This window comes from Conger conger, chromosome 12 (genome assembly GCF_963514075.1).
Source record: "Conger conger chromosome 12, fConCon1.1, whole genome shotgun sequence".
Lineage (NCBI taxonomy): Eukaryota > Metazoa > Chordata > Actinopteri > Anguilliformes > Congridae > Conger > Conger conger.
This window is the reverse complement of record NC_083771.1, coordinates 22,272,007-22,296,734: the sequence shown is the minus strand read 5'-3', so window position 1 is coordinate 22,296,734 and position 24,728 is coordinate 22,272,007. Positions and strand designations below refer to the sequence as shown.

General features: G+C 46.4%; 1 protein-coding gene across 1 annotated transcript in view; it reads right to left on the bottom strand.

Moving 5' to 3' along the window:
* Positions 1 to 24,728, bottom strand: part of unc13bb (unc-13 homolog Bb (C. elegans)) — a 157,160-nt gene that overhangs the window by 43,453 nt on the left and 88,979 nt on the right. The window contains exons 11-12 of the mRNA XM_061262517.1: positions 2,229 to 2,275; positions 1,055 to 1,133 (exon numbers count right to left, since the gene is read on the bottom strand). Of these exons, the coding sequence (XP_061118501.1) occupies positions 1,055 to 1,133; positions 2,229 to 2,275 (126 nt within the window). The remainder of the gene's footprint in view (positions 1 to 1,054; positions 1,134 to 2,228; positions 2,276 to 24,728) is intronic.

The following is a 24,728-nucleotide window of genomic DNA, read 5'->3' as shown; positions in this document are numbered from 1 at the left end:
AAGTTAAAAGATGGAGTGCTTCCACCTGTCTTGAATAACGCGTTACACAGGCAGATCAAAGCCTGTATGTCACACTTTCACAGCACAATGCTGGGGGTTTCTGGGATGAGGCTGGACCTTACTCAGAGAAAGGAAGCTTCTTCGGTGCGCGCCATAACAGTGAGTGTTTTAACATGCCTTTGCATCCATTTCGATTTGGTCATTTCAGGAGACAAACTGAAAATGTAACTCATTTTCAATTTACTTTTTTTAATTGACCGAATTGAGATGGAATCCACCGTTCTGTCACCATGAAAATGAAGAACTGCTCACATGGGGGAAAATAAATAGAGCGGACGGAGGAAGGGAAACTAAGGCCTGTAAATAATCTCTGGAATGACTACATTTGAGAGTGGAGGGTAGATAAGTGGGCTTAATTTAAACTTACCATAGCCTGACCAGGGAGAGGGGTTGCAGTCAAGAGAGTTGTAAAATGTTAATTTTAAACTTTTCATGTGAGAGAACACAGTCGATTACATCATATGATTTCCTAAAATGATTTTCTGGATTATGGGGTTTATGCAAAAATGAACTGTAGCAAATGCGCATCAGTATTAGTATATGCACGCATATCTTTTCTTCCACATATAAGATTGGTAAAGACAACGACAAGGAAACAACACAAGGAATCTGCGTCTATAACACAAATCAGTCAAAAATCTATAACAAGTTAATAAACCTGGTCCCTTAAACTCATTTTCAGCAGACATAACTAAAAATGTACTTCATAAATATATGGTACACTGGACCCAGATCAATATGTATGCCATTTTTAATAATGTAACTCGATTAATGGCAGTAAAATTAAATTCTCTTTGAATGAATTTTGACCGTAACACATTACTAAGCAAAATGTACATCATATAGTGTGTAGCCAGAACTGATTGTAGAGTAGACATAACAAAAACATTTTCATCCTGTAGGCCTGATGAACATTAGCATTTTGGTCAGACATGGATGTCCATTCCTTGTTACAGTGAGTTTTGGTAGAAGGACCTAAACTGACGGCACTCACCAAGTCGCTGACCAGGGGGAGGGGCTTCTTCTTGCGAAGGTCGGGCATGCTGTCAATCCCAAAGAGGCCGCCACCCCCTCTGTGGGCATAGGTAAACCTATCAGTCAAGAGCCACACCCTCTCCAACTCAAAGCACACACCTCCTGGTACGGAAGGCCACACCCCCTCACACAAAACACACAGTTTGAGGGACAAAATTGTACACCCCCTGCATAGTACACACCCCTTCTGTGTAAAATACTGGCCCCTCTTGCCTAGCACGTTCTGCCATATGCAGCACTTGGGAATGTAAAAACACACAGGAGGATAAAATTGAAATTGAATTTTATAAAGATAAAATTGGTCTATTAGAAACATAATAAAATAAACAAGGTAGTTTTAATTTTATCATGCAATTATGTGATATTACAGTACACAGTATTAATAGTTTTCTTCATACACTGGTGGCAATAAATCATAGCGTGCAATATCAGGGGTATATTTTTATCTGTGATAAGATGTATTATTGCTTGTCTTGTTCCCAACACTGCTATTCCATAAGGAGAAGTTTTCCAAGTGAGCTTGCAAAGGGCCTCCTGTTTATCAGCAGTACACTGAGAGATGCAGTGCATTAAAACAACAAATTCACCCGCACCAGAGGAGAGCGCAGATGCCCAGGGACCGGCTCGCTCCAGGGGGGGATATTAAAAACTAATAGAGGTGTTCAGTCACTGCAGTCTGTACAGAATATCTTATCAGTGATAGAGCAGGGGAACAGCCAAGGCTTCATTTGTACCATTGGCAAGGAAATGGATTAGAACCCCGCGTCAATTTACAAGTTCAGAAAGGGCTCAGTGCAGTGAGTGAGTCATATGATGTGTATATTTTTTTTTTCAAACCTTGCTGTATTTTTATCACATTTCCATTTGATATTCACACCAGTCAAATTAAATACTTCCCTAGTAACAGCACTGTGCTAAAGACAGTGTACAGTATACACGCATGTTTAACCAAACGCAATTATATGTCAGGCCATATTTAACAAGGGACAGGTCACCGAAAGAACCATGCGCTCTTTAAGTGGGCCATGGTCTCTGAGGTGTTTGAGAAGCATCAGTTAATAAGCCGGCTCCAGGCTGATAGGAGTGGAGGTGACACGGAAGCATCCAGAAATGGCACCGGAGGGGAAACTCACCCGGGTTTGACCCAAGCCTGTTTGCCGTTATCGCCATCCTCTCGGCCCTAAGAAAATAAACAGGTCAGAGAATGAGCACAGAATGAACAGAGAGCCACCAGAGGGGTGGGGTGAGTTCCATTTCAAATCAGTCAGTTCAGGAAATAAATTGAAACCAAATTCACAGACCATTACAGTATTTGTCAATTTGGGAACTGAGTTTCAGTTAATTTCCTGAATTCAAAAGGAATTGATCCCAGCCCGTTTGGTAGACTTCTATTTACTATTTACAATGGAAATAAGAAAAATGTGAATGCATGAGGAGAAAAGCAAAGAAGAGGCCAATGGTGGAGGGAAGAGGAACGATAGGGCTGGTTGAGTTTCACGGCTGATAGAGCATGCTGATGGAACACTACGTGGCTCCAGAGGGAGATGACAGAAGAAAGAAAACCTAACGAAAAGGACAAGGTACAGGAAGAAGAGACAGAAGAGAGGAAGAGGAGGAAGGAGTGAAAAGAGGATCCTGAACAAAGAAGTGAACAAATGCAACCTCTAAACTGGTTACGATTGTTTACTTCCAAGACATCCTCTACACCAGGTTCCCAATACCTAGTCCTGGAGAACTGCAGGGTCTGCTGGTTTTTGCTGTTGTTCAGCACTTCAATATATATGAAAGCAGTTGTTCACACTCAATTAAGGCCCTTGGGTCTGAAATGATTTTAAAGGCAGTAAAAACCAAACCACTAGGGCAGGGGTTGGCAACCCTAGTCCTGGAGAGCCGCAGGGTGTGCTGGCTTTCGTCTCCACCTTAAAATAAGTAACCGATTCAGACCCAAGAAACCAGGTGAGGTAAGTTAACTGTGTAATCAACGACTTTTATTGATCAATTAATGCCAAGCAACAACGAAAGCCAGCACACCCTGCGGCTCTCCAGGACCAGGGTTGCCGACCCCTGCACTAGGGCTATCAGCTGGACCAAATAATAATATTTAAATATTCTATTTTTGGCAGATATATTCAAATATTTAATGCAAAATGTACATTAAAACAACAAATTATACAGCTCTAATATAACCTTGAAGAATTCCTAGACCTGAATTATAAGATAGGACACACCACACAGCTGTGTGCAGAAAAGTTTCTTAAAAGGGGGAGCGACTCCAGACAGGGCCTGAGGCTGCACCCTGCAGACACTTGGGAGAACCACAGCGTGAGGATATGAAAGCAAGCCAAACGTCCAAAACCTCAAATACAAGGTGTTAGGGGAGCCACAGTGATTTACAAACAGGCACACACTGCTCTGTTTCTGTCAGCTCTGCACAGGACGCTGTGAAGGGCTGTCCTACTCTTTGAAGAGTTTCTCTGAGCATACTTCACAACTGCATTCCTTGGAAGGAAGAAATGTTTGGGAAAAAAAACAGCTACCCACTGCTGATAAAAGGAAGAAAGAGTAAGATGTGAACAGCAGGGTGCCAGCGCTTGTTCTTCCCCCGAGGCAAACTCAACGGCACAGACAAACACCGAGGATAAGTAGAGGGCTAACACGAGGGGTGCCTGATCACCCCCCCCACAGAGGCTGTTCGGCTCATTAATGGATTTTAAGGCACTGAGACAAATGACCTCACAGACCTCACTCTAACACCAGGGCTTGGCCGGGATGTGGTTTAAAGCTCTGTTATTCTTCAACCAGGCCAGTAAACCCCTGACCCCACCACAAATCCAAAATCTTGGGATTTGGGCAGTAGCAATTTTTTCTGCATAAAAACTCCAATAGAAATAAAAATCTCCCACAAACAGTATCTTGTAAAGTTAACCTTTGGAAGTCACACTGAAAAATTGTGCTAGTCTATGGATAATTTTTGCATTATCCATAGACTCTATATAGTATTTATTTTTTGTTTCTGTCGATACTTTTAAAGCACATGTGGGATGATATTATTAGGTCTGCAATCATTTCTCAATTTACACTCAAAATTCTGAAGCAGAAGCTAAAGATTTACGGGTGCATCAATATTTTTCATTCAGTTTATTTTTATTTGTTTTATTGAACGAGCTATAGTGCGCAAACCCTCTGCGCAGATGTAATAGCTCACACTAACTATAAGCCCTCATTGCTCATGGGACTCGGGAGAAAACTAACAAAAAAACAAATGCAAGAATCTGAAAAATGACACCACACAGTTATGCTAAGCTTCATGCAAGGAAGCATACGGTATGGATGTACGTTAAGAGCAATGCCACAATGCAATATGAGACAACGTCAATGAGGAACTGGGGAAAGTAACCTGCTCATCTTCTCTGCTGCCTTCTGTAGAGAAATAAAGAGGTGGGGGTGGCAGAAATGGTAAGAATATGCAAATTACAACATGGTACCCAGCATATGCTTGCCTCATTTTGGGAGATTTGTAAGGATTTCCACTGAGTAAGCAGGGCATTATGTAAACAGCTGGTCTGGGAAAAATGCATATCAATAATTCACCAACTTATTTTCTCAAATGAGCTGGTGAATATTTATCCTACTTTTATTGTCGCAATGTCACTAATTATTCAACACCAGTTATACGGCGGTGCTTAATCTTGAGATTACTTGAAAAAAAAAAAAAAAAAAAAGCCCAAGCATCATTAATTTGGTCAGTAGCAGGTTTGGGGTTAATTCCTTTTAATTCAGTTTTAAATAAAAATTCTATTAATTAACAGAAAATTCCTCACAGAAAAATCTTCACAAAGCATAAATTCAGGAGAAGTTCCCGAATTTAACTACAATTGACTCTAATCCTGGTCCAACAAGGCACAATCACTTACTTATTTCATATGTACGCTAGACAGGTACCTGGGTCATGTTCTTCCTCAGAGTAAACGGACCTGGACCCTTCCACTATTTGGGAGAGTTTGCGGCGGACCAGTCTCTTCTCCCTCAGCACTCGCTGGAAGTTGTTGATGCACTTGAGCCGGCGCGCCTCCTGCTGGCTGAGGCCCGACAGCGCGGGGCCGATCTCGGGGGCCTGTTCCCCATCGGGGAGCTCCTCGTCCAACTGGGGTGCCTCATCGATAGACTGTCCCCCTTCAAACCCTGCGGTGCTGTGGAGAGAGGCGCTGGCATCGGGTGTGCCCTGGGTCTCGGCTGGCATGGGGCTGTACCGGGGTGCCTCCGAGCCCCCATCCAGACTGAGAGACGCGTCGCTGCATGCCTCCTGGGGGGGATCCGAGGTGCAGCAATCTGAGGCCAAGCTCGTTTCACCTTCCGTGTCTCTGTGGCTGGTCTCCCCCCAGGGCGGTTCACTGGGAGGGTTACTGGGACTGTCAGGGAATTCAGCACCGTCCAAATCCCCAGGACCCTGGGGCCCGGTCACCTCCAGCTTTCTGAGCGCCCCCTTAAGGGCCGATTTGAAGGTCAGGACAGCCTTGCCGATATGCAACACGTTGAAACTGCCGTCGCGTTCAACGTCTCTGTGGTCGTGGCTGGTATAAGGCCCTCGGTTCAAGCGGGAGGTGTAATGTTCCCCATGCCTCACCCAATCCCTCTCCTCATACTCCCCTAAATGAGCATCTGGGCCATCTGCAGCAGCGGGACACAGCTCACAGGAGGAGTACACCTCCTCCTGGCAGCAGTCGTCGCAGTCCGTGAACACGACAGTGGAGTTGTGGCTCAGGCTGCCAGACGGGGCGCTGCCAAGCTCGTCAGCATACACCTCAGCGGTGTGGTACCCGGAGCTGCGGGAGTAGGGGCAGCTAGGCGTGCATTCACAGTCTAGGTTAGGGGTCTGGGCCTGGTCGTTTGGGGCCATCTCCTTGTCATGTGAGAGGGTCCTGCCAGATCTCCAGTCTGCCAGGCTGCAAGAGCTGGAGGGGGAGTTGTAATGGCGGCCGAACAGCAAGGATAGATGCTCCGAGCTACTCAGGGAAGACTGTCCAGGGGTGCTGCTGGTTTCGCCGCCCCCATACCGGTCCCAGTTGTCGGTTTCCCCAAAGTTGTCGCCCTCGTCCAAGCTGTCCTGGCGGGAGTAGCCTTCCTCCTCGCTCCAGCCCGCCATGTCATCCCCGCTCATGCTATCTCGCATTCCTGCCGCCGTCCAACCCTTGTTCCCCGCGTGGTCTTTGGTGCCAGGACAAAACCCACCTGGTTTCTCGTGTTCTGACGCTTCGCTCTTTGAGCTGTGTCCTGAGGATAGCGAGCTGGTGCTGGGGCAGTCCTGCCCATCCTGCCGCCCCAGGTACCCAAAGCTAGGCTTCCTGGGTCCAAGGCAGGGGAGACCTGAGCTCTGGCCTGAGGTCTCCTGTTCTGCAGTCTTACACTTAATAGAACCTGAGGGCTTGTCCAAAGAGCGGGTTGCTGAGACAGCTTGTCGGGCTGAGCTAGGCCTTCTCACTGGGCCACGCTGAGATAGCATTGACTTGCTGTCCCCACCCCAGACATAGCACTGGGACAGGGAGCCATGGATCACTCCCAGAGACGCCGCCGGGACGTCCTCCTCCCTGCGGAGGCTGCCGCAGTGGCTGCTGGGCCGTCGGGGGAGGCAGGGTCCAGCAGACGCTCCGGAGCGGAGCTCCTCAATCTCCGTCAAAACAGCATCCACGCAGCTGGAGACCTCATCCACCGACCCTCGCACGGAGGTCAGGTACTGCCGCAGGTCCGAGATCTCCTCCTGGATCTTGTTGATCCCCCGCAGCTCCTTCAGGATGTGCTCGACAATATCGCTGGGCTCCTCCTCCTCCTCCTCCCCTATACCGCTGTTTGAGGTGGAAGCCACAGAACCATCCCCCTCGCTGGCAGCGCTACGACCCCCTCCTTCACCCAAACCTTCCGCGAAGCCAGAACTGTTCCCGCCGGAAGCCGCAAGGTCTGGTCTGAGGCCGTTGTTTTTAACAGTGCAAGGGATCCTGACATAACCCTCGCGGTTGAGCTCCACCTCTCCCACACAGGACACAGTGGGAGTGGGCGTGGCGCGGCCCTTTCCAGAGAAGTCTCCACTGGAGCGGTCCCTCTTGATGCCGCAGACAAACATGTCCCTCTCGATCTCCACGGGCGAGCGGTGGGACGAATGCTCGCCAGACCCCTGAAGGAGCTTCTGGATCTTGTTCCGGAGACCCTGGGCCACTTTGGAGCTGTGGGTCTTCTTCTTAGCCAGGTCTTTCTTCTTAGACTTCTTGTGCTGAAGGATACCGGTCCCATCTTGCCCGTTGACACGGCTCCTGGAGAACATCCTTTGTGGGCAGATAGGCAGTATCCTGGACACTGCCCCTCCACAGATTCCCCTTCAGCAGTCAGCGAATAACCTCGGCCTCAGGTCAACACTGCTGCAATGCACCACCATTGCATTTCGGATGCCAACAGTTGCTTGGTTACTCCATCTCATAGGTCAGCTTTGGCCATGACTTTGCAAGACACATCACAAGTGAATATTCAAATGGTTACCAAACAGAAGCCCACATAGTTCACCTTTGATTAATGTTCAAAACAATATAACAAACCCAGTGTGAATGCACAGCTACTATATTTGAAATCCTTTCCCATCAAAGCTGAGTGATACTGAGAGAACCATGCAAAAAGAAAGAAAAACCACAAAAGAGCTCTATCTCTTAAACCCTGAAACTGGAACAGTTTTCACACATGCCTGACTACACTTTTCTGTCCAAAATAAGTTGACAAAACATATTGTAAGAACAAATCAGTGCAGCATGATTCCAACGATGTGTCACATGGGTTTATTCATCGGCAACAGTGCCATGTCTGCACAGAGACAGTGGATAAGAACATCGCAACGGTGACCCGGGCGTGCAGGTTCTTCCTGTACAACATCCGGAGAATCCGACCCTTTCTCACCACCTACTCCACTCAGCTCCTTGTTCAAGCAATGGTCCTGTCCCACCCGGACTATTGCAATTCTCTGCTGGCTGGCCTTCCAGCATCTGCCATCAGACCCCTACAACTCATCCAGAATGCTGCAGCCCGTCTGGTATTCAATGTTCCTAGACATTCACATGTCACCCCCCTGCTCAGCAACCTCCACTGGCTGCCTGTTATGGCTCGCATCAAATTTACAACTTTGGTGCTCGCATACCAGGCAGTTAAAGGATCAGCCCCTGTATATATTCAATCCCTTATAAAGACCTATACACCAACAAGACCCCTCCGTTCTGCCACTTCGTGCCGTCTGGCGCCTCCCCGTCGCCACACCTGCACTTCACGCTCACGACTGCTGTCTGTACGGTGGTGGAATGACCTCCCGGTGGATGTCAGAACGGCAGAGTCTCTGACCTCCTTCAAACGCAGACTGAAGACCCATCTCTTCAGGCTACACCTTTCCCTCCCCAACTCACAATCACCGTCGTTAGCCTTAGACTGTAATGGCAGTTATGTATGGCTATCGTTACTTGTATAGGTATTGTTTTTTTTATTGGCTGTTTTATTGTTGTCTTCTAGCTGCCAACTGTGGTATGCTTGTTTGAAAGTTGATTGTACTCTTCAAGGGTTCTGAATTTCTGTATGTTCACACTAGGACTCGGAACAGTACTGTCCTCTCAGGTCCACTTTTGCACTTGTTCTTGTGTTTGATTTGCACTTTGTTGTACGTCGCTCTGGATAAGAGCGTCTGCTGAATGCCAAGTAATGTAATAAGAGAAATTACAGAACACTCAATTGTGAATTGCTATGTCACCCACAATCAATGGCAATGACAGTCAGACATCGCTATTGTGTGCTACTTTGTTAAATCACTTCACATGATTTGTGTTTGTTCACTGGATTTCCCCAACTGAATGCCTTTTGGCAACATCTCCCATAATCCCAAGCAGCCCCATATATGCAACCAACCTCCCCCCTGACCTCCACTCCCTCATGAAATTGTGTTCACATCAGCCAGCCTTTAGAACTTTTTCTTCTACACAAAAAACATTCTGAAAAGCTTTGCATAGAACAAGGTATGTGTTAGCTGTGACCCACTGACAAGCAGAGAACAGAAGAAGATAGTTTGAATCCCTGACTCCCTGAGTACACAAATGTATATACTGTATGTGACAAGTATATTTGTTTTTTTCTCGGGTGAAAAGGCATTGAATATATATTTTTCTTTTTAAATGTATATTTTACAAAGAAGTGGTCCAGGCCTGGTGCCTGTGATAAGTAGGTGACAACTGTGCTCTTGCAGCGAGTAGCAAATAACAAGCATTTGTTTGAAAAGGAAAAACACTACCAAAAATTCACTGAGCTGTCCAAAAATGCCCTGTTGGAAAGGTTTAACCATATAAGGTGTAAGATCACAATGTTCTTAACTGAACAATCTGATCTATGTGTAACTGAAAGCAGTGAAGTCCTAGAACCTAGACTTAAATTTTGAAAAAACATTTTGAAAAAAAAAACCTGCTCTTCAAAGGCTTAAATACCTCAAACTCTTTCATCTTTGTGTTCTTATATTATATAAGAATAAATCACATAAGAAAGACCCAGTGCTGAGTGCAATATTTATGGACTACAATGTCTAAATTAAATTGCTCAGATATACGACTGTAGTCCAGTCCCCAGTGCGTCACATTCCTTGATTGAAAATCACTGCCACACTCTGCATCATTATTGTGACTTCACCAGCCCGCAACGGTGCATTGATCTCCAATATCTGCTACATACTACATGCTTGTCCTTTTGTCTTTTTGCGATATAACTCAATGTCATTAAATCGACAAAAAGCACTCCAGCCTGGTTATTCGGCATATGCTGGGTGTTTCATACAAACATCCATTGTTGCATTTTGGTCAGGTTTTGATCAGGTTTCTAAGGTCAGAAGCAAAACGTGCTTTTCTGTTTGAATCATCTCTCAGGTCCCGAGGCTCTAGCTGACATTTGACCCACATCAGCCTCGAGGGGAATCAGGCTGCGACCAATTGAAAACCGGGTGGAAATATTGAAGGCTATGCATGGAAAAATATGGGCAAACAGAAAACAGAACATCAAAGCCTCCCGATGCCGGGGCGTGAGATTAAAGACACCCAGCACAATAAAGTGCACATAAACACGTCCTGGGGCTAATTAAGATTGACGGGCCTGTGTGTGTTGGCCTGGCATTGCTCAACGCAGAATCTCAAACCATAATGCATAACCAGGGCCAATAAGAGCACAGGTTCGGTGTAGAGGCTGCCTCGTGGCAGATTGAACGTGATTCCTATGAAGTGCTAATTAAAAATAAAAGAGACAAAGAAAAAAAAAAAAAGAAAGCCGGTACTTTAAAACACGCCGTGACGGTAGCAATGGAAACACCAGCGGATTCCCAGGTTTCACCCGTTTTACCACCGCCCTCTCCGTGTGTGCCACGCCCACTTTTCCCAATCGAAGGCGGTTTGGCTCTCTGGAGCTCATGGGTGAGGCCGATGGCCATCGTTACGTAAAACATCTTAGGTTCTCAGTTGTCCCTCCTGGCCTTTCCCGAATACACACTGTTAACAGGATCATCGCTGGACGCTGCGGGCCAATGTGTTCGGGAGCGCTTCTGCCAGCTCTCCTGAATGTACACTGTTAACAGGATCACCGCTGGATATTACAGGCCGTGTCCTTTGTGGTGGGAGGGACCAGCTGAGTTTTGCAGCATCGTTGTCAAAAAATACAGCAGACTGTGACAGACTTACTGACACAGCAGCTGCATGTGTGTATCTGTGCGTGTGTACACATTTGAAAGTTCCTGCGTATGTGTGCATGGTTTTGAGCACATGTGAGTGTGTCTGTGTGTGTGTTTGTCTGCGTGGCTGTCAGTGTACTTGAGCAGTCGTGTGTAACGAAGCTCTAACCATCAGAAAACCTAGCTGGATCACCATGATGACCTCTCCCTTCGGAACATTGTTCACTGTTGTATGGTACCAAATACACTCTCTTCCATTCCAACTCTGCAATTAACACCTCAATCACTGTCACACCAACACGCCCGCTGTGTCCCTTAAGCAAGGCAGGGGTCGCCATGTTTAGGGACCTGGGTTCTCAGACGGAGCTTGTTTGATTCCCAGGTGTGGCCCTGCCATTGCACCATTGAACAAAGCCCTTAACCGGCATAACCTAGAGACTGTAAATATGCACCTGTATGTAAGCACAATTGTGTAAGTGGTGCTAAGAGGGCCTGCTAAATGGCTTCATGTAATACAAAGTAAATTAGCTCAAAGAGGAGAACTGGCCTCACAGGCAATGTGAGCCGCTACACAACAGACACTGACGGCCTGTAGCGTAGTGGTTAAGGTACATGACTGGGACTCGCAAGGTCGGTGGTTTGAATCCTGGTGTAGCCACAATAAGATCCGCATAGCCGTTGGACCCCTGAGCAAGGCCCTTAACCCTGCTTTGCCCCAGGGGAGGATTGTCTCCTGCTTAGACTAATCAACTCTACGTTGCTCTGGATAAGAGCGTCTGCCAAATGCCAATAATGTAATGTAATGTAGCTGTGGATGGACAGAGCTCCGAAACAACACCAAGGTTTACGATTTAAACTTCCCTTGTGTCAGCACTCAAAACAGCCTCCCTCCTGTGAGACAGTTAGAGGGAATCTCTAGTGACCTGCAGTCGGATTTTGTGGTCTGTAACACCCTCCTGTCCACCCCCGCCCCACATAGAAGGCCTTGAGTCTTTTAACCTCCTTGGCAATCACTAATCATCGTGGTACATTACTGTGCATTCTTCTTTCTTCATCACTTTCTCTGTCTCAAACAAGGGCGTAACCTTGGAGGAAAGATGGGGAGGGGCATTTTCCTGCACAGTTTGTGAGCTGTGAGAATTAAATCGACATGGACTCCAATGCACTAGTGGCTGAAAGAGAACCGCAGGATTATGCTCTATGCCAAGAATAACAACATAGCTGCTTTCTTATTAGTTAAATTATATTATTTTTTCAGCAGTAACCAAGGACAATATACACCAATTACATGAGATGAGTGAGCTATTAGTAATGTTTAATGCGTTAATGTGTATTTTGTACCATTTTCTGTTCATGAAAAGCCAATCAATAACTGATCGAGTGTTGTAACTGGGCAACAAGTTGACCAGTAGTAACCTATTACTAGTTGACTTGTTAACCACCTGCCATGCTACCATGGAGAACTGATTGGAGAGAGGAAGCTGTGGCATTAAAAGTTACCATTAACTGATTAATAATCAAACGACAATCTGAACTCCTAGTTTATGGTTTGTTTTTTTAAATGTGATGCGAATAAGAAGTGGGTGTCCTTCCATAAGCCCTGATGGCGTGAGCATCTCCCTCTGAGAGAGGAATGATGGGCAGCCATTGCAAAAAGAGGAAATGTGGATGAGGGCTTCATTGATTACTGGAGTGGACAAATCAGGCCAAGACCCATTCCCCAGTGGTGAAGTGGCTCAGCGTCACCTCAAGCTAAATGTAAAAGTCTCTCTTTACTGCGCTCTCCTCTCTATTCTCCAGGTTTTCCACCACTCCCTTATAGTCTCACTCCATGAAGCCACTTTTAACTGGGTGAGAAATACACCATGAACAAACACACTGAGGTCTATACAACAGGGTAACTCTGCGGGCATTTCACTCTGTGGCCATGGATTCAGGGTATGATACAGTAACAGCTAACAGAAATCATCCTATAAATCAGAATCTCTCTCTCTCTCTCAATCTCTCTCAATCTCTCTCTTGATTTCTATCACTCACGTGCATGTACACACACACATGGGCAGAATCCTTCCCAACACAAAACATAACCACTGCATCCAGTTTCCCAGCACACTCTGTACTAGTGGTAGTGAACTGAAACACACACCCGGAGAAAAAAAACAAGCCGCCTTGCACAGCGTTGGCTTGGCTTTGAGTTTATTTGACACCGCTCCAATAAAATGCCAAATCGAAAAGCTTGTGTCACCATCTATACAAGCCAGACTACACCACGGGGCGTCTTAGACCATTCCTCTTCTTGTCGTGTACATGCACCCTATATTAATGGATGACGGCGGTTTAAGTGACACACGCGCACAGCGTGTACCGTGTAAAACGAGGTTAAAATGACACCCCTCCCGCCGTTTCCGTGGCGAGCCCAGGGGTGAGACAGAGGCAGCTGGCTGGCAGGCGGGCGGGCCCGGATCCTTCCGCTCTCAATTAAGCCGTTACAGCGGAACCCCCCGCTGCGTGTAACTGCCGCGTTAGCATCGCGCTCAGCACGGCCGCCGTCCGTCCCCAACACGCCAACAAACTGCCTGACAGCGTGTGTTTAGCACCCTGAGTCCCCGCCCACAACTTCTGATTGGCTCCTCGGTTCTCCACAGCAATTTCCGATCCTTGACCCCATCAGACTGGGGGACGGCGATCACCGTGGCAACATTTCACACCGGGTGGAGTGAAAGCATTTTGCTTTATATCAGGCCCGGGGGGCTGAAAGTCTTTATTTCGGGTGCCGTTAATGTCCACCTGAGTCTACAGGCATGCGATTCATTGCAATTGGAAGGCAGTGCCACTGCATGCAATAAGAAATGTTGGATCACTCTATAATGTGTCACTGCACAAGCTGTCAATCTCCCACCTCCCTTCCCCTATTTCAAACACACTCCGGATCCATGACTGAGTTAGTTAGGCAGTGGGATTGGGAGGGCCTCAAAGTTCACCCGCTCAAAATTATATTTTTGTAATCTCTCCAATACAGAGCTCCCTAACAATTATTTCGGGACAACAAAAAATGATGTGCTATCATTTCTGTAAATTGTAAATTGATTGTGCACACCGCGTTGGCGATTCTTAAATACGCTCTTCAATTCTGGTCACAGCCGACGGCATTCCCACCAACGCCAAATGGAAGCAAGAGCATCTCAAGGTGAACTGCAGGAAAACAGGCACCCGGGGCTTTGGGACCCTTGGAGTTTTCCCTGTCTGCTCAGATTTCCAACAAATTAATCAATTCTGTGCATGGTACTCCTTTCATTCCCCTTTCCCGCACCCATGACCTCACAGGCCTGCAAGAGGGACAGCTTGTGACCAAACTGACAGAAACCAAGAGAAATCGTCCCCAGCATTTTGTTCCAATCACCTGGATTTGCCAATTAGCACAATTCTTCAGCCGGGAGCTACAACTAATTAGTCAAATCAGCTGAGTTCATGGGAGGAAGAAACATATGGTAGGACTTTCTGAAGCTGGACCTCCCAGCTCTGGAGTCCAGACTCTCACTGTTGAAGCTAAATAATCATTATCATTTTCATTAAATTAATTTGGGGGGGGGGGGTTTGAGTGAGACCAAGTGCCATTGTACATTGTACATGTTATATTACAGTAATATAACATGTACAATATGGGGGCGGCACGGATGGTGCAGTGGGTAGCACTGCCGCCTCACAGCAAGGAGGTCCTGGGTTCTAATCCCCGTCGGCCGGGGCCTCTCTGTGTGGAGTTTGCATGTTCTCCCCGTGTCTGCGTGGGTTTCCTCCGGGTGCTCCGGTTTCCTCCCACAGTCCAAAGACATGCAGGCCCATAGGTATGAGTGTATGAGTGTGTGAGTGTGTGAGTGAATGGTGTGTGTACCCTGCGATGGACTGGCGATCTGTCCAGGGTGTATTCCTGCCTTTCGCCCAATGTATGCTGGGATAGGCTCCAGCCCCCCTGCGACCCCGTTCAGGATAAGCGGGTTAGGATAATGAATGAATGATTGAATGAATATGTATGGTAGTATGGCACCTGAAATCTCCTGTAGTTCAGCAGCAGAGAGGACAGTCAGAGCCGAGTGTCTGGTGAGCCGACAGAATCTGTGACATCTGTCTGAAAACAGGACGGGGCCCTTTTCCTGTTCGTGTACCTTGCAAAAAGCGGCTAACATTGATTAGCCCCAAGCCCGCCACCGCCACTCCGAGGCACCCGTGTCGTTGACATTCAGGGCGTCGCGGCGACGATCACTCACCCAAATGAATTCACCAGCCGGCGTGATCTTCGCTCAGGCTTGTACAAGATGCGGTTACGGCGCTGGTATTTACAGGGGCTGCTGTTTATTTGGCAGCCTGCCAAAGCATGTCTAAGGGGGAGGAGTGATGTAGATTGATTTTATATTCTTTTTCTTTATTTTTTTTATTTTTTTCCTCCTTAGCAAACGGGTTTCTTGTCCCTGCTTTGTCATTCCAGAAGAAATATTGGCGTCCCCATTAACACTAAAAACCAGCTAATCCAGACAGCTGTGGCCAAACAATAAGAGGACATTTCACATGGGGGAGGGGCATGGCTGGCCTCTGTTAGAAAGGCACCACCTTGATGTATTACAGAATCTCACAGTGATTAAGGCCAGTGAGCACACACTAAATAGCCTAAAAATGCTAATAAAAACATTTTTAGTCTTTTTAAATGCTAGGAAGGATTACAGCAAAGTGTTTTTTTTTTGCAAAAACCTTGAAAAACAACAAGTGTGAGCAGTTGTTCTACAAGCAAGACACACCGACTCTTCACACAACCCTGCCAACCCATGAAGTCACATGCACTGCCTCTGCAGACTCTCAGGCAAAGTGAACAAACGACACAGCCCCAACCTTTACCCGCTCCAACAGGGCTGAGCCACTGGAAAGCACCTCAAACTCAAATTCTTTAGACACACAATATGTTTAACATTGCATAAAGCTGTTCTGACAGCTAAAGCTAAAATGCTTGCCATGTTTCTTACAGATTGGTGATGAAGTGTGCCTCAGAACAACACTCTGGCAATAGATGTGAACTCCTGTTACCAACCAGCATCTCAGCAGCCTGTTGTTAAGATGCAGAGGACAAAAGGAGGCTGCATATCTGGTAAGCCTACAGTATCTGTGCCTTCGCCGAGCTGGTCGCTGTGTAGCCCCTTTGAGCATTGATGGGCTGTCAGCAGTTATGATTCTAGATTAACTGTCAGTCTCTACCTTCATTACACAACCTCAATATCCAAGTTTATCGCTGGTGTCGTGTCCTTGAATCCCTGGTGGTACAAACACCCATTAGCCTGATTAGAGCCAAGATGGCCACAACTCATAATCAGGCATTTTACTATAGTGGCCAATCATACTAATGAGGTTCGTGGAAAATTAAAATTCTGTGGAAAATATCAGGTGTCAAATTTCCCAAATGCATTTCCCCTGTCATGTCCTCCTTCTAACTGAAAAAGGTAAATATGATATTGCAGAAGTGATAATAATAATGTTATTACCTAGTCATAAGTAAAAATAGTAATAAATCATAAGTTTAACCTTTCCAGCAGACACAAAATGCACATCCTTTTTAAATTCCCATTGAGCAGTTAACGTCCCTCTTGCAGTGTGTAGAACGCACTGCTTAAGGAGGGCATCAGCCTTTACCACCCTACCATTGGCTCTCGGCTATGCTGGTCATAAATCAGGATAATCATCTCTTAGGGAGCGTCTACAAACGGGTGCCTCATTTACCCTAAATGTTCGGTGGACTGTCAGTAATCTGTCCAGGCCCCAGAGGAGAGGGGGGAGCACAGCTGGTGGAAGTCTGGTTTAATCTGACCGGGGCAATAAAATAACACATCCTGAGGGCCATGTTTTCTTTCCCTCCTCCATCACGGTCTACTACCCATAAAAGTCTAATTCAGGCACCCCCCCCCCCTCCACCCCTCCATCCACACTCCAATTGAGCGCTCTTTCCCTTGTAAAAACAAAAAACCTCACCTCGGGAATCACGCTAAACCAACTGCTTCCACGTTCTTCCCTTCCGCTGCCTTTTTAAACTCTACCAGGAGGGATGCTTTTAGAAATACACAGTGTGTACAAAGCTCAAGCAAAGCGAGTTTCCCGCCTTTACGGAGGCAAACACCTTGCACCGAAATCCACTGTCCTACCAACACATAAATTAAAAGTAGGCTCTCTTTTCAAAACACAATAGCCATGCCTACCAAGCCGATGCCCGTAAGTGCTGTAGATACGTACAAAAATTCCCAATCTTAACTCCTCTCCTCTCAGCACAACCAGCTATTATAAAACCACATTTGCAACTTTCAGACAAAGAAAGTAAAAGATCGTTCTGGCTCAGAAGTGAACATTGTCCATTTCCTGCACAGTAACCTTCTCTTGATAAAGATCCGATGAAGTTGCCATGAGAATTTTATAAACCCTGTTCGTCCCTGATTCTGTATCCATATGTTAAAAAAACAGAGCAGTACAGCCTTTGATGAGGAAAGGATTCATCTTTTTCCCGTAATAAAACGAGAACCATAACCCACACTTAAAACAGCTGTCAAGTTACATGCATTCAAAACTATGTCAACACAATCATCATGCAAATGATTGTTGATTGGTGCAAAAGTACAAAAGAACCACTAACAGTGTCATTTAAGCTTCAAATGCAACAGAACAAAATGCTAGTTGTGGACTAAAGGTCAGTGTACTCACCTCAACGAGGCAAAAAAATTGTTATTAATACTACAACCTGGTTAAGAGATCAGAAAGTACTGTGGGATCCATCGGTGGGAAAAGAGAAAGCCCCTGAGGGGGAACTGCACACGTTTTTTTTGGAGAGGAAAGCGGTGGAGGGAGAGACACGTGAAAATGTCCGGGGGTCCGCTTCACCCCATGTTCCAGCGGCCGAGGGTGGGCCCTGGGAGCGCTCAGAGGGATCGGCCAATCTGGCAGGAGGAGGAGACGCGATCGTCCCCCCTCTTCAGACGGACCCAGACTGTGGCGTCAGTCTGACCCTCCCTCCATCTCTCTCTCTCTCTCTCTCTCTCTCTCTCACTCACTCTCCCTCACACACATACTCTCTCACACACTTGCTCTCTCTGCCTCACACACACTCTCTCACTCACTCTCCCTCACACACACACTCTCTCACTCACTCTCCCTCACATACACACACTCTCACTCACTCGCCCTCACACACACTCTCTCTCCCACACACACTCTCTCACTCACTCTCCCTCACACACAAACTCTCTCACTCACTCTCCCTCACACACACACTCTCTCACTCACTCGCCCTCACACACACACTCTCTCACTCACTCGCCCTCACACACACTCTCTCACTGTTCTCTCTCTCACACACACTCTTTCTCTCTCCTAGTCTCTCTCATTCCCTCTCTTTCTCTCTCTCAGTCTCTCATCATCTCTCTCTCTTTCAGTCCCTGTCTCTCTTTCTCTCAGCTTCTCTCTCTTGTTCTCTCTCAGTCCTTCTCTCTTTCTCTCAGTCCCTCTCTCAGTCATTCTCTCTCAGTCCCTCTCTCTTTCTCTATCTGGTTCTCTCTCTCAGTCCCTCTCTGGTTGTCTCTCTCTTTGTCTTATTTGTATCCAGTCCCCTGTGAGTGCAGCTGGAACTGTCAATATGCCAGCTCTCTGTGTCCTGCCTCCATCCCTCCCTCTCTCTCCCTCCCTCTCTCTGCCTCCCTCACTCCCCCCCTCACTGCCAGCCTCATTCCCACCCTCTCTCTCTCTCTCTCTCTGTTCCTTATTCCTTATGCTCCCTCTCTGACTCTCTCACACACACACTCAAACGCTTGTGGACGCACACACACAAATTCAGCTCAATGCACTGAGGACATTTAGACAAGCAGACCGCAAACACAGACACAGATGTGAGAGGCAAATATAAATACTCTCCCGTTTAACCACGCACAGTTATAAAATCGTTTTTTTATAAGATTCATCACCAGAGTGTGAGCAAGGCACAGTACATTGATACAGTGCACCACTGCTGGACCCCTGACTGTGGCTACAGACAGCCACCACTCAAGCACTTAAACACGACCTCTGATGATTATCTACCTGGGATAACCTTGGCCTACATGAATGAGCTAATACTCCCCGCGCCCCGCAAAACCAGCATTGACCTGAGGTGAGAAGACAAGCAGTGGACGACTGATTAACGACTTTCCTCTTTATTGTTACAATAAAAAGATGCAAAAAATAAAAACGTGTCCGAACGCTTCCTGATATCTCCCATTAATCAATTTTTTATAGCTTTACTCTGAGTGTCTCCACCACATCTCCCTCCAGCCCCCCTTCCCTCATTCCATCAGGATGCGTTTACCTGCCCATCTCCAGCGGCCGTCACAGCGCAATTGCCATAATGGACACCCGGAGCGATCCCGGGAACGCCGGCCAGGAACGCCTCCCGCAGCAGAGTCTCCCGTTGGCAGATTTTTTTAATAATGCAGCACGGTGCAGAGACTGGGTGGTGCTGTCTTTGGGTTGGTCAACTCTCGACCCCACGTGTGAATCCCTCCAAGCAGGCAGGGGTTCAGATCACCGCTGTGGCCCCCTCTACTGTGATCCCATCTCGATCCCCTGCTGTGAAATCAGCTATGCCAGCTAAACCAGCTTGAAAATGGAGCTGGCCATGCAGGTCATAAACTGGTCTAGCTGGGTATGAACCGGTCAACCAGCATGACCAAGCTGGTCATAAAGCTGGTCTAGCTGGGTATGAACTGGTCAACCAGCATGACCAAGCTGGTCATAAAGCTGGTCTAGCTGGGTATGAACTGGTCAACCAGCATGGCCAAGCTGGTCATAAAGCTGGTCTAGCTGGGTATGAACTGGTCAACCAGCATGACCAAGCTGGTCATAAAGCTGGTCTAGCTGGGTATGAACTGGTCAACCAGCATGGCCAAGCTGGTCATAAAGCTGGTCTAGCTGGGTATGAACTGGTCAACCAGCATGGCCAAGCTGGTCATGAAGCTGGTCTAGCTGTGTATGAACTGGTCAACCAGCACGGCCAAGCTGGTCATAAAGCTGGTATAGCTGGGTATGAACTGGTCAACCAGCATGCCCAAGATGGTCATAAAGCTGGTCTAGCTGGGTATGAACTGGTCAACCAGCATGCCCAAGCTGGTCATAAAGCTGGTCTAGCTGGGTATGAGCTGTTTCAAAACATAGCTTGAGCTGGTCAAACCCTTTCAAGCTGAGAGCTGGTCTGAGCTGGTCAACCAGCTAAACCATTTTGGGCTTTGGAGCTGATCTGAACTGGTCAACCAGCTACCAGCTGTTTCAAAACCTAGCTTGAGCTGTGTTTTTTTCCCCCTCTTTGCTTTGCGTCCCTATCTGAGGGAACTACGTTAGGTTGTCAGATCCTTGGGGTAGGTCTCCTCTACACTGGCTGCAAGACGAAAACAGCCCCTCTCATGCCAAAGGATGCAAACATCAAGATCAAATTTCTCGACCGTGGAACCAAGATGGCTGCTGCACACCAGGCAAAAATCTGTATAGGAAGTTTCAACAGCGAATCTCAAACTATCCAACCAATGTCAATGTGTTTTCCATTGTTAATAAAGTAATCAAAGCCCTTCCCTTTGATCAGTAATGTTGCAGATGAGGTAAGAACCTTCAGTATTAGCATCAGATTTGGGTCAAATTCCTTATCCTTTTACCAATATGCCAGACAAGCTCAGTAAAGCATTGAAATGTACTTGAATCTGAAGCAATTACCCACATCTGATTGGTACACCTCTTAAGCAATCTGGGTCTGACCATGCTCACATCTGCACACAATATATTTGCCGGTATAGGCCGGTGCCATTATATTTATTTTTTCAATCTTGATTTCATTGAATAGGTAATGGTAGAGAGAATTATCCATTCTCTCTGCTATTATCTGCTTCACTGGCAGCTTCTCGCTCTCAATTCAATTCACTTGAATTTTACAAACCTTTACAGGCATGACTGAACAAGATGATATCGCCAAAGCATAACATTGAAATAAGCCATGACAGGAGTATTGCCATTTAAAGAGAAAAAAGAACAATACATAAATGTTGCTCTCTCCCTTTGATGCAGATTCTAACTTTGCCTTCTAAATGGACATTTTCTGAAGAATGTGAAGATCATATTAAATCTGCTCACTGCCACTGTCTCTCTCTCCCTTCCTGTTTCTCTGTCCACCTCTCTCTGACCCTCTCTCTCTCATTCACTTGTTCAAACTAACCCCAGGGCTTAATCTAGCACTCCATTAACTGAATAATGGCAGGAGGGAGGTAAAGAGGGAGGCGAGGGAAAGAAAGAAGGGAAAAGGAGAGGGAGAGAGAGAAAAATTAAGAGATAGAGATAAATGTCAAAAGGATAAAGCCAGGTGAAAACAAAAAGACAGGAGCCAGACAGAGTGATGATTATTGTACACAGTCAAAACCTAATCAGCTTCAAGAGAAAGCAGGAATTAGACGGAATGAGGGCATTTAGTCAGTGTGAGGCAGGATGAGCAGGCGATGGTCATCCACAGGCAAAGGGAATATCAGAGATAAGCAAGTTCTTGGTCAAAGGTTCAGGCAAAAACTTGTACACAGGGCTACCGGACACAGCAGGGATAATCCAGAGAGTGGTCTAGGTCACAGGCAAAAGTCCAGAACAGGGTACAAAACGTAATCCACAACTCAGTAAACGAATGTCCAATTCGAAAGTCCAGTAAGAGCGGATCAAACACGGATAGAAGGATAATCCAAGAGACGGAGGTAGGTGTACATGAAACAGGTTGAACCGAGCACACAGGCAGAAAAACGCTGGAATGAATGGTACAAGACACATAACAATCTGGTGGGGAACTTAGGTAAACAGAAAGGTATAAATACACAGACCTAATGAACTGAAATGACGAACAGGTGTGAAAGTGGGGGACAGGTAGCGACACGCAGGTGAAACGAATGACAACATGAGAGGACTACGGAAAGAGAACAGGTTCAAAATACACAGGAAACGGAGAAACACTCATACAGGGAAAAACAGAACCTGACAGAAGGGGGATGAAAAAATGAAAAGATATATCGGAAGAGAATAGGAAACTTCACTGTTATTAACTGTTGCTGCAGCTGTGTTACACTAGGATATCAGCAGTGCTCGAACTTCCCAACAGGAAGAGGGAGAGAGAGAAAGAGAAAGAGAGAGAAACAGACTGGAAGACAGAAGAGCATGCAATTAGTCTGTCAATGGGAACATCACTCTCTCCTTCTCTCTCTCTCTCTGCTGGAGAGGAAGGTTTTTATTACCTTAATTCTCTTTTTTGGGAAACCAAACCTGACCCTATATTGTGACACGTGCTGGGGAAACACTGAGATATGAAGACCCTGCATCACCACGTGGAGAGGAGACATCTGACGGAAAATGTTGGAAGATGTATATGAAAAGATATATAGGAAGAGAATAGGAAACTTCACTGTTATTAACTGTTGCTGCAGCTGTGTGACACTAGGATATCAGCAGTGCTCGAACTTCCCAACAGGAAGAGAGACAGAGAAAGGGAGAGAGGGAGGGAGAAGTACAGAGAGAATGAGAGACAGAGAGAGAAAGGGAGAGGTACAGAGAGAATTAGAAAGATGAGAGACAGAGAGAGAGAGAAATAGAGAGAGAGAGGCCACAGTTACACAAGCTGCTAAGAGAAAAGATATCATTACATTGTCACCAGCAACCCTTAATCTCACATCCCTTCATTGTGCAGGATGGGGGAGGGGGGGCAGCAGATTACTGACAGCCGGGTCATTATACCCCCAGCCCTGGCAGACCCTAATCCTACCCCTACTCCAGGCACCGACGCCCGTCTCAATGACAGGAAAATAATTTCAAACGGATATCAACTGATATCTGTTCACACAGCTCATATAAGCCAGAGTCACAGTATGCAAGACTACTGTGCACATACCCTTCATCGGAATACATTAAGTCTGATGGGGGAAGGGTGGTTATACAATAATATAGGAGCAGCAACTGCATGGGAGCACCATGTAAATAAATAAGTTATGCAAACATTATATTAATCTTCTTATTCAGAGCGGTTTGTGTATTCACATAAATGTATGCATGCCTTTGTTACTGTGACTGTCATCTTAGAAAATAGACTGCACTCATGAATATAGAATGATTCAGAAAATTGAACATGCCTTTTAAACACTGTTGTTCAGTGTCATTTAGTTCAATGTATGAGCACAGCCAGGCTATTATCTCATAGTTACATCTCCATGTATCATTTACTACTATTATTCAAAACACAAAAGGGATTAACCGTTTGCAGCGCATGCAGCCTCACCTTATTCACATTAGCATGCAGGGTGAGCACTCTTTGCGTAAAGTGCTTGTTTGCCTTTTAGACATATTACATTTAAGTGCCAGGTTTCCTAGAAAATGTACTTTTTTTTATTGCAGCACCATTTAAGCCAAACTTGGAAACTACAATAGAGAGAGAGAGCAAAAGCCGGTTCCCCTCATTCTTTTTGTACAGAATATTGGTTGTGAACATGTGCAGTAGCCATAGCTACTTTTCTTTTGCTCTGTCATTATGCAGTTTTTCACTACTTGTTTTAAACCTAAGCGAGCCACTATGCCAATATTTGTGTATTGTCAGCACATTCAGTAAATCTCCTGTTTCATGAGTTAACCTAGCTAGCCTCCTGTCCTCCACTCTTCTCTTTGTGTATAGAAAACATCACCGGTGTGTGTGCGTGTGTGTGTGTGTGTGTATGCATGTTCATACCTCTATTGGTTACTTATGATATCACTGAGATAAAACATGCTTTTCAGTAAATATTTGCCTGCCCTTTGCATACCCTAGCACTTATAGTACTAAATAAAATTGCACTTTTCGAAAAAATAATGGTTAACTCAAATAACAAATTATATGGGCTGCTGGGTGGCTCATGCTGTTAAGGCTCTGTTCTAGTGCAGGGATGGGCCCCATGGTCTGGTATCTGTCAAGGCTCTGTTCTAGTGCAGGGATGGGCCCCATGGTCTGGTATCTGTTAAGGCTCTGTTCTAGAGCAGGGATGGGCCCTACAGTCTGGTATCTGTTAAGACTCTGTTCTAGTGCAGGGATGGGCCCCATGGTCTGGTATCTGTTAAGGCACTGTTCTAGTGCATGGATGGGCCCCATGGTCTGGTATCTGTTAAGGCTCTGTTCTAGTGCATGGATGGGCCCTACAGTCTGGTATCTGTTAAGGCACTGTTCTAGTGCAGGGCTGGGCGCCCGCGGTATGGTATCTGTTCAGGCACTGTTCATGTATGTGGTGTACCATAGATGCATCAAGTAGTCTTAAGTATAAAACAGTACACTTCAGGGATACTTCAGGATAGTATTCTTTAAACTGAATTCATCGTTAACATTCGTCACGGTTATTATGAGAGGTGACATTCACACTTTTTCATTTTTTATTTTGCAGTAAAGGCATGCGTGGGGGGGTGCGTTTGCCTCGCCTGGGTGTTCTGTAAGCGCTCCCGGTCCAATCTGGGCTTTGATTAGCGTCTTCATCGAGAGTTTATCAGACATCAAACGGGAACGTTGGCCGCGCGTATTGACCTTGGCCCGGACAGATTAATGCGGCTGAAGTGGAGAGGGAGGGGAAGAGGAGAGCGAGGAGAAGAGGAGAGGGAGGAGAAGAGGAGAGGGAGGAGAAGGGGCCCAGCCTGTGACTGTCTGACTGCGAGCGTGGCGCTCAACGGGACGGGAGGGGAACGGCCGGCGAGGCCATTTTGTCGCTTCGCTCCGATATCTCGCCGCGCATCACCTTCCTGACATGCCTCTAAATCACGGACCTGAAACTCCATTACTAGAGGTCAGCAGTGTCGGCAGGCTTTTTTTTTGTGTGTGTGTGTGTGTGTGTGTGTGTGTGTGTGTGTG